The 15,637-nt window shown below is 35.7% G+C and overlaps 1 protein-coding gene across 1 annotated transcript; it reads left to right on the forward strand.

Annotated features, from left to right (window-relative positions):
• Nucleotides 1-9,853: 9,853 nt before the first annotated feature.
• On the forward strand, nucleotides 9,854-12,653 carry LOC140787312 (probable LRR receptor-like serine/threonine-protein kinase At1g74360). Its single transcript, XM_073136171.1, has 2 exons — nucleotides 9,854-10,160; nucleotides 10,290-12,653. Exons 1-2 carry the CDS (start codon nucleotides 10,091-10,093, stop codon nucleotides 12,536-12,538), a joined length of 2,319 nt encoding a protein of 772 aa, XP_072992272.1. The 5' UTR covers nucleotides 9,854-10,090; the 3' UTR covers nucleotides 12,539-12,653.
• The last annotated feature ends 2,984 nt before the right edge of the window (nucleotides 12,654-15,637 follow it).

Here is a 15,637-nt window from a genome sequence, read left to right on the forward strand (position 1 = left end):
ATTGAGTTTTTTTTTTCTTTAGTTTTTAGATTTCATATATGACTAATTTTTATTCTCTTATATATATTTTTTTCTAAAATTTTAGAAATTTACCTATGTATTTTTCAATAATATTTAAAAATTTTATGTAATTAAAAATGTTCAATCCAATACCGGTGGCTGTTACGATCGTTATGTATCTTTTTTTCTAGCGGTCAATCCCAAGTTTTTGAACCTCGATCAAAATCATCATATTTGAGCATCTGCAAATAAATGTTGTTGTTGTGCTTTCTATTTTGTCGTGTGAATCTAGTCTCAACTTGAACTAAAGCATTCTTAGTGATGCAGTTTTAAATAATATATCTACATTTTTTTAATTTTATATTCTGAGACAGTTACTCCATCCTCACTTCCAAATATTCTTTAATGTTGAATGTACTCTGTTTTCTTATTTATAATTATTGCATTCAATGTTTTGCTTTCTATTTTTGCTTCCTATACATGATAGTTTTTGACATGGTAAATTGCTCTTATGCTCTAGTGTTCATTATGTCAGAATTAATCTTCAAGATTATTCATTAAAATGTTTTTCGACACATTGACGTTATTTATGTGGAGAGTAATGATTAAGGAGTAATATTTGTTTGACACTTTACCCATAGGTTATGTGCATTTGTTTTTCTTTCTGAGCTTCTCATTTCTGGTGGTAGAATATGCTATTTTTTTGTGTACATCAATATATATGTTTACTACAATATCTTCTATTGTTTTATTCAGGAATGATTTCAATCGTGGTTTTAAAAATCGGATGAAATTGATTTGTTTTGGCTGATATTGATTGGTTTTTTTTATCAGTACCAATATGAACAGCATGATGAATCCCTTAAATCAATAAATCTTCCACTGATACACTAGTGTTTCTACTGAAACCAAATGATTGCAGCTTTTTTTGAGACCTTTTGGCTGAAATGCCCCTAAACAGTCTGATGCCTAGTCTTTAGAATGAGAGGGAGGGAGAGGAGGTAGAGGATTTCTCAGTTCATGCGATCATGCATTCTTCTTTCCATTTTATGCTCAGTCCGCGGAGGGTTTCTCAACTCCTTTTCCTTTCTGACTGAGCATGATTCACTGAAAAAAGACAAACTTTAGCAGTTGGGGTGACTTCTTTACAAGAAACAGAGTGATCTTGTTTTCCCTTTAAAAGTCCAACATATGAATGGAACAAGTCAGTAGTGGGTCTGTTTATGAGCATAATTTGGTAATGTTGATTCTAATGGTGTTGATTCAAGATAAATTCATTATCATTCATGGACAAGGAATACTAACAAAGGATAATTATAGTACCTTGTATCTGTAATTTGTCTTGAACTTGAAGATTCAAGATTAATTCGTTATCATTCATGCTGGACAGGAAATACTTAGAAAGGAGAATTATGGTACTTTGGATCTATAATTTATCTTTGAAACTGGAGGATGAAAAGAATGATGCTCATTGAATTAGAGTAGGGTGTTTTAAATGGAGAAGTGCTTCTGGTGTATTATGTGATCTTCATATACTTCTGAAATTAAAAAGCAATGTTTTATAGAACAGGTATAGGGCCTCCTGTTCTTTATGGATCATAATGTTTGACAACTACAAAGCAACAAATTCAAGAAGTTGTTTCAATTTTTGAGGATATATAGTGTGGATGCTTGACATTACCAGAGAAGGCAACTGAGGAATGATACTAGGGGTGACACTTGTTGACGATAAACCACCTAATAATAGGATAAGATAATTTGGACTTGTCCAATGGAGATCATGTATTGCACTAGAATGAATTGTGTGATTTATTTAAATAAAAGGTCCCTTTATAGGGAGGGGAAGATTGGAATTAGTAAATACATGATAGCGCTTAATTTGACACAAACTGAGGCACTAAGTACCGATGAATGAAGTTAAAGGATCCATATAGCTGACCCAAAAGGTTGGGACTTAAACTCAGCTGTTGTTGTAGGCACTAGACATCACTTTAGGCAAAGCAATGCAACCATTCTTTTATCTTAGCAACTCTTTGGATGTGATAGCATTTTTGGTCTAATAAGTTATATCAGTTAGTATAACTGAATGATTGTGTCAAATAAGAGCATTAAGGGTCGTTCCATTGCTTTTTAGTTGTTTATGACCATGTTGCCAAACATATTGATGCAGAACAAATATGCAAGTGGCTAAAGTAAGAGAAATCAGCAAATAAACAATTTAAATAAATCTAGTCAAATAAAAGTTGTCTAAATAAACACATATGAAACTATGTTATAAACTTCCTCTGACCAGGGTCCTTCATTCAAAATTGAGATCAAATTACTAATGAAGAACATGGCAGATTAAGGCTAACAAATTGATAATTTTAGAAACTTTAGTGCACAAAATTGATAGGTTTAGAAAATTCCATCAAAGGCTATTGTAGAGAAAGGGTAATATGAGAACAGATATTTTGATGTGCGGGATAAGTCTACAAGCAACATTCGATCTAAGGATAACAAATTTAGACGTTAGGCCCAGAAAAATATTACCAGTTATTATATCTGCTGATTCAGTCCGAAACAATGGGAAGATGAAATTCGATTCATGATTGGAAGCTCATCCTGAAACTAGATCTGAAGATGAAATTTGAAATTAAATCTGAAGGATTAGATATGGAAGCTGACAATGTCCAAATCAAAATATATGAAAGGTCGGGCTTTTAATAGAGTCGTAGAAGTCCCGCGACGTCCTAGAAATGTCAAAGAACGTAGGAGAAAACTAAGAAGATATCAGATATGTGGAAACAGGCCCTAGGCTTCGTGCTTCAGGGTTTCAATTTCACACCGAAAGTAAAGTTCAGGAAACCCTTGGAGAATCTTCAAGCCGACTTTCATAAAAAAACTGTCTAAACACAATGTCTTTTAATTATTTAGAACGCCAACATAAATTTCTAAGTATACCGTGATCCAACCAGATCAAAACAAGTCAAAGCAGGCCCGATGATTGATAGGCTGGAAATTTGTCTGAAAGATACTAGAAAAATAGAAAAAGACATAAGTCTCAATGACACATGAATAACCAAAAGACAAAGTGAAACTGATCCAGTGGCGCGCCTCTGTCTACGTGCGTAGACTCATATCTCTAATACATGATCAGGTCTAATGTCCTCGTGACAATCTATAGATTTCACATGCAGTTTCCAATTTCTAACATGATAAAACTTTAGCCTTCCAATGCGGTAACTCGCTAATGACTTAGGTTCTCCTTGAAGCGGGGCGTTCTTTCCCTCCACCTTAGATTTTGCTTATCTTCACTTTAACATATTCTTTCATCTGCTGTAATTTCTTTTCTCTTTTTGTAACCCATGAGCTTTATAGTTTGTGTGTCAGCACTTGTTACTTGTTGTTTTCCTCCTATTTAATATTCTTTAAGCATTCATATAACAATTGCAATTTCACTGTCAAGGATTGACTTGGCTCACAGAGCATTTTGGTGAAAAGTAATTAGTTCAGTTATGATTATAGTAAATTTAGGATTAGTTTGTAAGTCGATGGACAAAGGTGGCTTGGATGATTGATCTTAGGAGATCAGAATGTGGCTCTGCTGGGTAAATGGTGGTAGACGCTAAAATCATATGTGTTACCAACTTCGGGGGGGCAGCGGCAGAGAGGTGTTCAATTGGGCATTGTGGTGGCCTAATAAAATTGGAGATGAAGTAATGTGGGAAATATATTATTTGCTAAATATACTGAATGGTGAGCCTAACAGAATTGTAGATGAAAATAATGTGGGAAATATATTTTTTGCTAAATCTATTGAACTCTGAGCATTAGTTTTTTTTTTTGCCGGTCATTTTTGTTGAATGAGGTCTTTTCCACAAAATTCTTGTACAATGTCTTGAATTTTGTAGGGAGAGTCTCCTTGGGGTAAGGCTGATTTGGACAATATATGGTCCTTGCTTCATTGGTTGGCAATTGACCGAGGATGTCCTCTCAAGGGTTTGCATGTCTCTAGTCTTTGTATCCTATGCAAGGATACTACAATGATTTTGTGGATCATTTTTCTTGAAATGCAATTATGTGTGAGTTTCTTGTAGCCTTCAATAAATTATTGGGGATTAAGGATTGTAGATTACCCTACTTTTACTTTTGTTCACTTCTGGAGGACTGGTGGAAGGTGAATATCAACGATGGTTATGCCATTATCGGCACAGCATATGCGGAGTGGCACGCCTCAGCACGCCCCACCATGTTAGTGGCACACACCGACGTGCAAATGGCACGCTCCTACGTGCCGCCGGCACGCATTTATAATATTTTTAATAAACATTTTAGGATATTTATAAATATTTTTGGGTCTTCGATATGTCAATTTTTGATTTTTGGTTTAGATATTTTTATATATTAAAAGTTTAAAACCTACATTATAATGCTTTATCTTTATATTACTTTTGTAAACGATCTATTTTAGAAAAAAAATCAGAGGTTATTTGTATTCCATGGAAACCCCTGCCCACATCACCGTTCAATATTTCTTGACCTACTATTAGCCAAACTACCTGAGCGCTAGGTCCAATGTGAGTAGGATCAGAGGTAGATTTTTGCCTACTAGGCAAGAGGATAGCAAGTTACAAATTTTGTCTCGGTAAGACATATTTCTATTACTATGAAATTAATAAATGAAAATAAACTAGTTAATGGTATGGTTACCATTATCCTTAAAGATAAATCAATGGTTAAATATAAATACTATTCAAAATATACTATGATTGAATACATTCATTAAAACTAATATTAATAATTGAATACTCCATAATATAATTGAAGCCCTAATATTAGTTGATAATAGTTTAGTAATTAAAATTAATATCTAATTGAATGTAAAATAACAAGGACAAAAAATTTCATTTGTTGGCACAAGAATAACACGCATTAAATAGTGTCGATATTTTTTAAAACTCATTTATTAATAGTATTGCTCGTTGTAACGTCTCACATAGTTTTCATATAAATAAAAATTTTATAATTCGCCTATGATATAATATGGATATTAAATATGCACGAAAATGAACGACATCGGATAGGCATAGACACTATAAACATATGCAGATTGGATATAGAGTATAATAATGATGTTCTAGCTCTGGTGGGTGTGATTGAGATAATGGTAATTATAATGAACTCATATCATCCTGTAAGTGTACCTCTCCTAATATTCTGCTACCTACAAACTCAAATTCTATATAAAAGTAATACCTCTCTGAGAAGGTTGTGTAACATGAACGTATGTTTCATCTCCATCATCACTGCTATTAGACTGAGTCTCGTTATTATCACCATCACCATTATCATCTCTAGTCTCATTATTATTAATTTTATCTAAGCCTTGTAAATGATCATTTGATTTGATAATGATTATTGAAAATATAAAAAATTTAATAAAATGACCCCATATGAACGTATGTTTCATCTCCATCATCACTGCTATTAGACTGAGTCTCGTTATTATCACTATCACCATTATCATCTCTAGTCTCATTATTATTAATTTTATCTAAGCCTTGTAAATGATCAATTGATCAATTGATTTGATAATGATTATTGAAAATATAAAAAATTTAATAAAATGACCCCATATGGCACAATAACCAGCATATGGCCGTGCTGGACGGTGAATATGGTGGAATGTGTGGGAGAAAAGGAGGAATAGAAAATTTTCCATTAGGGACTATAAAGTTTGGCTATGTTGGACTGAAGAGCTTGTGAGAAATCTGAGAACTTTGTTCCTTCAAAAGTTAGTGTGTTGAAGACTTTTCCTAGCTTTTGTAGCTCTGTTCTTTTAAGTTTTCTTCACTTTGCATGTTATTGTGTTCCATTTTCTTAATGAAATCATAAAAGACACCTGTCAGTTCAGACCCTTTATGGGGCTTCCTGGATGTTGCTTTGTCTTTACCATCAGTGCAAAACTAATGCTTCTTTCTCTCAAGTATTTAGTAAGTACTGTGATTCTTTAGGTCGAATTATGCAAATATTTTTGGGATCAATAGGAGAGAGAATGACAGGTATTTAGCTAGAATGTTCTAGTTTGTTCATTGAACTTTTTCATTGTTAGTATTTATTAGGTTTATATTGGCTTCATTTTAGTAGCAGATCACAATTCTGCAAGATTAATTCAATAGAAATAGGTATTTGCAGAAAAGAGAATGTAATCGTAAAACAAGTATGTTTATATACTAGTGGAGTGGTGTAGAACTATGGTATGTTTGATCATATGTAGCAGGTGATTCTACTCTCTTTCATCGCATTCATCATGTTCCTTTTCACCTCTACTCCACAAATCTATACATTTGCTCTCTGAGCAGGACCCTTGTTCTCAATTAGAGCAATTCCATTTTTCTTGGAGAAAATTTTTCTCGATGAGAAGTTGGACAAAGTATAATGAGTGGTGCTGGCTGAGATCACAAATTATAGGTAGGAAAGATGAAGATCACTGCCAGATGATGGAGCTGGCTGTGTGGTCGAATTTGAGTAAGTGCAGGAAAAATTTTGAACCGAATGCTAAGGCTGCAAGGCCAATGTTGATGTCCGGCCAACAAATTTAACCGAGTCACTTGGCACACACTGCAGATGTATGATTGATTTCTTCTCTTGTTTAAAAAGATTATTATGAAGGTTTCTCACTCTTTGCTAATATTTCTTTTGGTTAAACTGTGGATCAATGTTAAGCATGACATAACATGGTTGATGGGCCTATATATGACAATCAAAAGTTCATAGCATGTAAAATTTATTTTTACAACCACATCAACTGTACCGGTGGTACCCAATTGCATAAGTTTTTGACCAATCTACTTATCACTGGTAAAAATCTTTTGCCATTTTGCTATAGTTTTCAAAATATTATTAGCAAGTACTGTAGTTGCTGTCAGCGAGGTTAATCTGTCTCGAAAAGTGATTAATTAATTGGCTCTGATGGATTGGGACTTCGTCAGCCACCTATCTGATTTACATAAATAAATTTACATGGTTGCTTGCTTAGCTAAAGCTCTAGTAGTTTGGTTAATAATTTGAAGACTACGATAGACTAGTAATATAATTTTGGAGGAATAACGGTTCGGTAAGAAATTATGCAATTGCCCCCTTCTGTTCCAGAATCATAATGCAATAGCCCTTCTCTGTTGATGGTTTTTCTTATCTGGGAGAGACGCAGTCTTTGTTGTTCAGCAAGCTTCATACGATTGAGCAAGAAAGAAAAGGGAAAATTGATATCTCCTGTTCCATTGAAGATAGAATTTCTTTTGAGGAGCTATAAAGAAACATATGATATACTAGTGCCTCGAGCTCTAAAGCGATTGCAATTCCTTCTTACAGTAATCGTTTGAAATTGTTAAAACCAGTGTTTTCACATTAAGTTTTTAAAAATATTATAATTGCTATTACATTTTAAAAAATATTATAATCGTTGATATATTCTTGAAATATTATAATTGTCTAATATAAATTGATTCTTGAGTGTGATTGGGATAACGGTGGTGAGCGGTTTGGTGATAGATTTGGTGCTGATGAGTAGATCTTGACAATGTAAAGGGTAAGGAAGATGTAGAGGGCCGGGGGTGGATCTATGGTTTAGAGGGGAAGAGGAGGGCGGAGATGGTTGTCCCTATGGATTAGGGTGATTCGGTAGTCGAAGGAGGGAGGTGAGCGACTATCTTAGCTTGAGAGAATGAGAGGGAAGAAGATTGAGAGAGATAAAGGGGTAGAAGAAGAGGCAATTGTAATTCAATACTCTAGATTAGGTTGCTCTCTACATATATATGGAGGCTAATACTGACTTAGAATTTATTAATCTCTAAACCAAACAAACAATTGAAATAATAACCCCAGACTAAAATTAGCGTCCGACGTTTGAACTGCTAGGCGGAAATTTGAATCCTTAACTAAGCTTGGTAGCATTTGAACACATTAAAGGTTGGTGCTCTTAGTTTGCGACATCACGGAGTTTGGTGGAATTTGGACGGCTCACTAAGCACGAGCACAAGGTCAGGTGGTCCTACAAAAGTCAGCCACTTAAATCCAATGTTCTTCGTGAGGTGATTCGGACGAATCTGAACTACATTATTATCAATAAAATTTGATTTTAAAACTGTTATGGTTAAATTTTAATATAATATTTGTAATGATTATTTTTAAAGTTAACAAACACAAATGAATAAAATGTCTTTTTTCTTAAAGTTCAGAGTATATATTTATTAATAATTTTTGTTTTGCATAAGAAAAGATTTTTTTTCACTGTATTATACTATCATTTATAATGTTAAACCATTTTACATAATTTAGAGGAACAGGTTTTTTAAAATATATGTTCAATTTTAATTATGATTAATTAGATTTAAATAATAGAACGATATTTTCCAAAGAATATAATGATTTTAGTAGTAATTATGATATTTTGAGAGTATTTTTAGTGATAATTATGTAAACTATTTTTTATATATTTATCACTGTGGAAGAAAATTGGCTACAATAGCTTCCAAGAAGTTGCAACCTAATTTTATAATTATTAAAAGGTGTTCATAAAATGATCATATTTCTATTGGATAGATCCTTTCTGTCAAATATTAACAAAACTTTAGATTAATTATTTTTATGAAAAGTTATCTTGGGAAACGAAATTATTAATGTTTGACCTATTAAAACATAGTGAATTTAGGAAATATTTTGTGTTCATAGTAAAAATTGAAAGGATAACAAGAGACAGAAGATGGGAAAGTGATTAAGATAATAAATGGTTAAGATGATGGCTTCTTGAGGACAAAATGGTAATTGAGCTGTCTAAGCTGGTTCACTAAGCTTAGTTTATGTCCACTAAGCTGGTTTAAAAATTAATATTTGGGAGTTTATTTTTATATTATTTTTTGAGAAAAATCTTAGATTACCTACGTCTTACTCGATGCAAGATATTACGTCTTGCGATTGGTATACTGGTTTCAATTTTTCTCCTCATATATGTGATAAGCTATTGACCTTAGCTTCACCCACTTCTATAAAATCTTCTACAACAGTGGAGTATTTGATCCTTTCAAATAGTCGGTCATTAATTGGTTCTGACCCTTTGGATAGATTTTGAATCCTCTCCAGGAAAAGATGCTTCCAAATCCGACGTCGTTCTCAAATCAGCAATTTGTCATGGGAGGAGCTGTCTTGGAATTTAGGGCATGAGTGTTTGGGTAAGAAGAGTGGGAGTGTGGAACTCTCTCGAGCCTTAGACCAAGTAAAAGATAAAAGGCTCGCACTCGCATCAGACTTTATATTTATTATTTAATTAATATAATATATATCTATATATATATTATATTTTAAATTATTTAATAAGATTTTTAATTTTATTATTTTTAAATAAAAATATATGATTCGAAACTTGCATCGATTTTTTTATAATAAGACTAATATTTAATAGTTTCAGAAATTATTTTAAATTATTATTATTTTAATTAAATTGAAATTATATTACATGAAATAAAAATAAAAAATTTAAAATAACTTAAATAATTTAATATTAGATTTATTTTAAAGATCTCGATGAGACCTTTTCTAATATTAATTAGCAAAACTAATTATATATTCAGTTTAATTAATTATATTATTTAATAAATAATATAGACAAATTTAAATTTTAGAATTAAACATTTATAGTACAAAATTAATATTTTTAAAAGTTAAATAGTATTGGAGCTGGGCTCCAAGTAGTTGGCTCCAAATTTGGAGCCCCATTTGAAGCTCCATTTGGAGGGCTATCGGGCTTTAAATTTAGTATTTTAGGGTAATGTAGCATAGCTTAATTTTAAATATGAAATTTCTATCAAAAGTTATTGATCAACGAAGGGGAGCCTCCGCATGGCACTAAATTCACAGGAAAGCTTGTTGGTTTTCGTGTCTTTGATTTTGACTAATGGAGAGTACAACTGAAATGAAATGAAATCAAATATTCAACTGAGGATAAAGAAGAACAGACTTTGCTTCTTGGCTTGGGATTTGATAAGATTCTTGGAAGAAAGCTAGTTGGTTTTAATGGTTCAGGGCTATAGATGATGGTAGCAGGAGCTGGGACATGTCGGAGAAGGAAGCCGCGCTCTCAAGCCACGTTGTTGTTTTCCTCCTCTTCTTAATCTTTGTCGCTGGTATGTTTCTCCTTCTTCTTCTTCTTCTTCTTCTTCTTCTTCTTCTTCTTCTTCTTCTTCTTCTTCTTCTTCATCTAGTTGTTTTCCGTAGCCGTTCGTTAGTCTTATAGTCTTGAATGTTGTAACAAGGTCGGGGGATCACTGGACTTGATGAAAAGGAAGTTGTCGTCAAGCTCAAGCACTTCCTCCAGAGCAACAACCCTATATACTACGGTCGCTACGCGGGGTGGAACGAGTCGGATCCCTCCCCGTGTTGGTGGTCCGGCGTCACATGCAATGACGACGGCCTGGTCACCGGCATCGACCTCTCCAACTCTAGCATCTCCGGCACGATGTTCGTGGGGTTCTCCAACCTCACTGAGCTTGAGCATCTAGACCTATCGGAAAACACCATTGAAGGCGGCCTTCCACCGGACCTTAACGAATGCGGCGGGCTTCGATACCTCAACCTCTCCCACAACCTCCTCGACGGGGAAGTGAACCTCACCGGACTAGTCAATCTGCGGGTCGTCGACCTTACGTCGAACCGATTCGAGGGAGAGATCAGGGCGAATTTTCCAGCAATGTGCGCGAACCTCGTGCTGCTAAATATCTCAGCGAACAACTTGGCCGGCGAGATCGCCGGTTCCTTCGATGAGTGCCCGAATCTCCAGTACCTCGATCTGAGCACGAACAAGTTCACCGGAGAAATCTGGAAGGGATTCGCTAAGCTCCGGGAATTCTCGGTGGCGGAGAACAATCTAACCGGGGAGATCTTATTGGAGACGTTTCCGTCGAATTGCGCGCTAGAATTCTTGGACCTATCGTCGAACAATCTCGTCGGCGACCTGCCGGACTCGATCGCCAACTGCTCGAATCTGGCGTTCTTGAACCTGTGGAATAATAGATTAGCTGGCGCGATCCCTGCTGGCATCGGCGAGCTCTCTAAGCTGAGAAGTCTCTTCTTAGGGAGCAACGGATTTGATAGGAAGATACCGGAGAAGCTTCTCAATTGCAAAGAGCTAGTCTTTCTCGATCTCAGCAAGAACAACTTTGGCGGGGAGATACAAGGGATCTTTGGAAGATTCGTTACGTTAAGATTGTTGTCGCTCCACGAGAACGGGTACATCGGAGGAATCGAGAGCTCTGGGGTCCTGAAGCTGCCGGAGCTCTTCAGGCTGGACCTCAGCTGTAACAACTTCTCTGGCGACCTCCCTGTCGAGATTGCGGCGATGCCGAAGATTAAGTACTTAATGTTAGCGTACAATGATTTTTCCGGGAGCATCCCATCTGAGTTTGGTAGCATCGTGGGGTTGCAGGCATTGGATCTCTCTTATAATAGGCTCACCGGCAGGATCCCGCCGGAGTTGGGGAAGCTCAGATCGCTCCTCTGGTTGATGCTAGCGAACAATCGGCTGTCAGGCGAGATCCCACCGGAGATCGGGAACTGTAGTAGCTTGCTCTGGGTCAACCTCGTCGGGAACAGGATATCTGGCCGGATCCCGCGGGAGATCACGCGGATGGGAAGAGATCCAAACCCGACCTTCCAAGCGAACCGCCGAGAAATTATCGTTGCCGGATCCGACAATTGCCTATCGATGAAGCAATGGCTCCCGATGAAGTACCAGGATCTTAGCTTCATCAATACGGTGTTGACTCCGAAGTTATGTCAAGCAATCTGGAATAAAATCTGGAAGGGATATGGCATTATCCCCATCTGCATGGACTCCACCTCGCAAGTGAGAACTCTAACGATCTCAGGCTACATGCAGCTCACCGAAAACCTACTCTCCGGCGAGGTGCCGCCTGAGATAGGCAAGATGCAGTTCCTCAGCATCCTCCACCTCGGCGACAACCAGCTCTCCGGCCGCCTTCCAGCGGAGATCGCCTCCCTTCCGCTCTTCGACATCGATGTCTCCAATAACCTATTCATCGGCCAGATCCCGTCGGAGATCAGCTTGCTCCAATGCCTCAGCAGACTGGATCTATCTACGAACAACTTCTCCGGGGAGCTCCCGACGAGCCTGAACCATCTCTCTGAGCTTAATCAGTTCAATGTCTCCTACAACCCGCTCCTCTCCGGTGTTGTCCCCGCTACCGGGCAGATCTCGACCTTCGGCAGCGACTCCTTCATGGGCGACCCCCTCATCTCCTACAGCTCCTACAGCTTCTACAACTCCTATTATCCCCCGCCCTCGTCCTTCGACGACTCATCTGTCGTCCGCCGGGGGACCTCGCGGAGGACTGTTGCATTCTGGATCCCGTTTATCGTCTCCTTTCTCGTCTTTGGGGTCGCCTCCTTCGTCCTCTGCCTCAGGATCCGCACCCCTGTTTTCATAGTTAATCGTATCCTTACAATCGAAAATTTTGTAACAAGGTCGGGGGATCACCGAAGTTAGTGATAAAAGGAAGTTGTCGTCATGCTCAAGCACTTCCTCCAAACCACCAATAACATATATATTGCAAAGTTAAGTTATGTAATTGATAATATGTATAATATATGATGAATTTATAGATGTATCTAGAATATTTTACTTATGAGCATAGATACAAATATACTGAAGATTGTAAGAAGAAACTTAAAAGAAAAAGATAGGTTTTTAAAGTGCAGTTCTAATTGTCCAAGAGTGGTTAGTACCTATATCATAGAGAATTTTTGTATATTAAAGATAGTTCTAACATATTATGATTGAAAATGATAGAAAATTTTCTTTCGAGAAGGCGATCGACTTTTGGGACCGATGTGTAATATTTTGAGGGCATTCTTAACCTTGTATGGCAGAGGTATATAAGAAATCCTTCTTCCTTTGATTCTGATATTTTGCTTTCTATCATGTCATCTTTTGATGATCATCATAGGTTTAGGAGGATTTAACAAAAAGTGATGAATAGATTTTTACTAAGTCTTATCTATTTTGCATATTTTGGGATTCCGTCTCGAGAGTCACTAAGATAGTAGCATCAACTTCAACGGTTACTAAAATTAGAAATTGATCACAAGAAATTATACCTCGAGGGCAATCGAACAAAATCGTTATTCATAGAGTCGTAGGGATCAACTAGTAGACTATAAGTATCTCATAACTACCACATTTAATATTAGCGACAAGTTTGATTTCAAAAAATACACAACTTTTTAGCCTAGTTCTATAGGATTTTCTAAATAAAATAATGTGTGTTTGCAATTGCTTGTCTTAAGTTCTATTATTTTGCATCGGTACATCTCTCTATTGTGTGGTAAGCTCTCTATGGTTGAATATTTATTTCATATACTATAGTGAGTATGTGTAGTAAACTAAGTCTAACCCCTTCCCGTGTCGGTGGCCTGATGTTGACCTCTCTAACTCTAGGGGTTCTGGAGTTGGAGCATCTAGACATATCAGAAAACATCATTGAGCTACCATATGGGAGCATATATGATTTATTATATATATATGAAAGATGTCGTAGGAAAGTTGAGAACAGCACCAATTCTCTGCAGATGAATAGAGATAGTTTCAACTCATATCTTAATTTATACGTGATGATAGAGTATTATTTTAGTCCATAAAAATTAAGAACTAGTGAGAATATATAATTACTCAACAATTTCTAAAAGTCTAGGCATTGCCACTATTAATTCAGCTTAAGACTTAACAATTTCACATTAATCATAAGTAGAAGATAGTTATGTGATAATAGCATATGTAAAATAATTTTATATCAAAGTATAAGAGAGTAAAATATATTTAATCTATTTCACCTATATCATCTTGGCATGATAGACAAAAGTTGTCCATTTCATCGCTCCATACTGGAAATTTACCTATGCTATTAGAGGAAAACATCTAAAGAATGCATAGATGGCATTGAAGAATGCATAGAGTCGCAGGGATCAACTAGTAGACTATAAGTATCTCATAACTACCACATTTAATATTAGCGACAAGTTTGATTTCAAAAAATACACATAACTTTTTAGCCTAGTTCTATGGGATTTTCTAAGTAAAATAATGTGTGTTTGCAATTGCTTGTCTTAAGTTTTATTATTTTGCATCAGTACATCTCTCTATTGTGTGGTAAGCTCTTTCCGTTGAATATTTATTTATATACCATATTGAGTATATGTGGTAAAAGTAATTAAAAAATAGTGAATTTAGTACTACATCGACTATTTCGAAAATATTGGTAATGTACATGAGTACTAAGTTTCACTTGGACTTTGGGCCCCGATTCAACTTACGTGCACACCTTCCGGCTCGACTCAGTTCATAGATGACTTCCCTAAAATTATGTTTTACCTAATAGGATTTTGACCTTTGGCAGTTAACTAACTAAAGCTTCTCTTCTTTGGGTGGTTATTCACTATTATAGATAGGATAATTGTGTGCAATATCTAACAATAAAGCACCTCATCAGTCACTGCTTTGTGACAAAGAATTGAATCTAAAACCACGAGAAGAAAGATTGCTGCTGGTTATCAAAATAAAGTATCTGAGAACTCTCATGGACAGCCTCAGTTCTCTCACCTTATTTAATTTGAACAAAAGCAAGAGCTAACATGGAAAAATAATGGCCGAAAGAAGGCAAATACGGATTTATTTACGATCACATCCTGTATTAAATTAATCTAGTTTCTATCTTGATATATTCCTCCATTAATTACATATTTTTCTCACCTTAACTTAGATTCCCAAGGTGTTATTTCTTGTGACTGGTATACCAGTTTCATTTTTCTCATCGTATATATAAGCTATTGACCTTGGTTTCTTTCACCCACTGCTATGAAACCCTCCATGGCTCCATAACAATCGAGTATATGATCCTTTAAATTAGTTGATAATTAATTGGTTCTTACCCACAAATACATGAGCACCTTTTAGACCAAGCAAATAGAAAAAAAAAGAAGAGAAGATTCTCTAAATCTTTTTAAGTTAGTTGTAATCAAATAATTAGTAGTCAACTGGATTTACTGTTTTATGTTGAAGACTTTGAAAGCTTTTTTTGTCTTTTAGAACCAAGATTCCATGTTTATTCCAATTCCAGCAGCACAAAGACATATAACCGGTAAGGGAGATAGCAGCAATAAAATTATGAATTTTCCCGGAAAGGGGCCCCTCAAAGCATGTAGAATGACTTTCCACTATTAACTTGATGATATTAAGATCAATACACGCAGAGGAGTGCTGACATACAATTTTGAAAGTTAGCATATAGAGAGCCTTTGGATTGATTTTGAATCCTCTCTTGGAAAAAGATGCTTCCAAATACAACATCGTTCTCGAATCAGCAATTTGTCGTGGGAGGAGCTGTCTTGGATCATAGGGCATGAGTGTTCCAAGAAGAGTGGAACTCTTGAGCAAGTAAAAGATTAAAGAGACCACCTAAGAAACGTTGAAACCCATTAGGTTATAGCGTAGCTTAATTTCGCATATTAAATTTCCATCAAAACCTATTGCTTTCTCTTTTTTTTTCTGTTTTTTCTTGCCAAAAAAAAGTATATCCATGTTTATTTAGAC

The sequence above is a fragment of the Typha latifolia genome, chromosome 4 (assembly GCF_019914945.1).
Source record: "Typha latifolia isolate L0001 chromosome 4, TyphaL0001v2, whole genome shotgun sequence".
NCBI classification, from domain to species: Eukaryota; Viridiplantae; Streptophyta; class Magnoliopsida; order Poales; family Typhaceae; genus Typha; species Typha latifolia.

Excerpts from the sequence above, each read along its gene's own strand:
- LOC140787312 (XM_073136171.1), top strand. The coding sequence starts at position 10,091 with ATGTCGGAGAAGGAAGCCGCGCTCTCAAGCCACGTTGTTGTTTTCCTC. Across the intron at positions 10,161-10,289 it reads CTTCTTAATCTTTGTCGCTG|GTCGGGGGATCACTGGACTT; the intron begins GTATGTTTCTCC and ends TGTTGTAACAAG.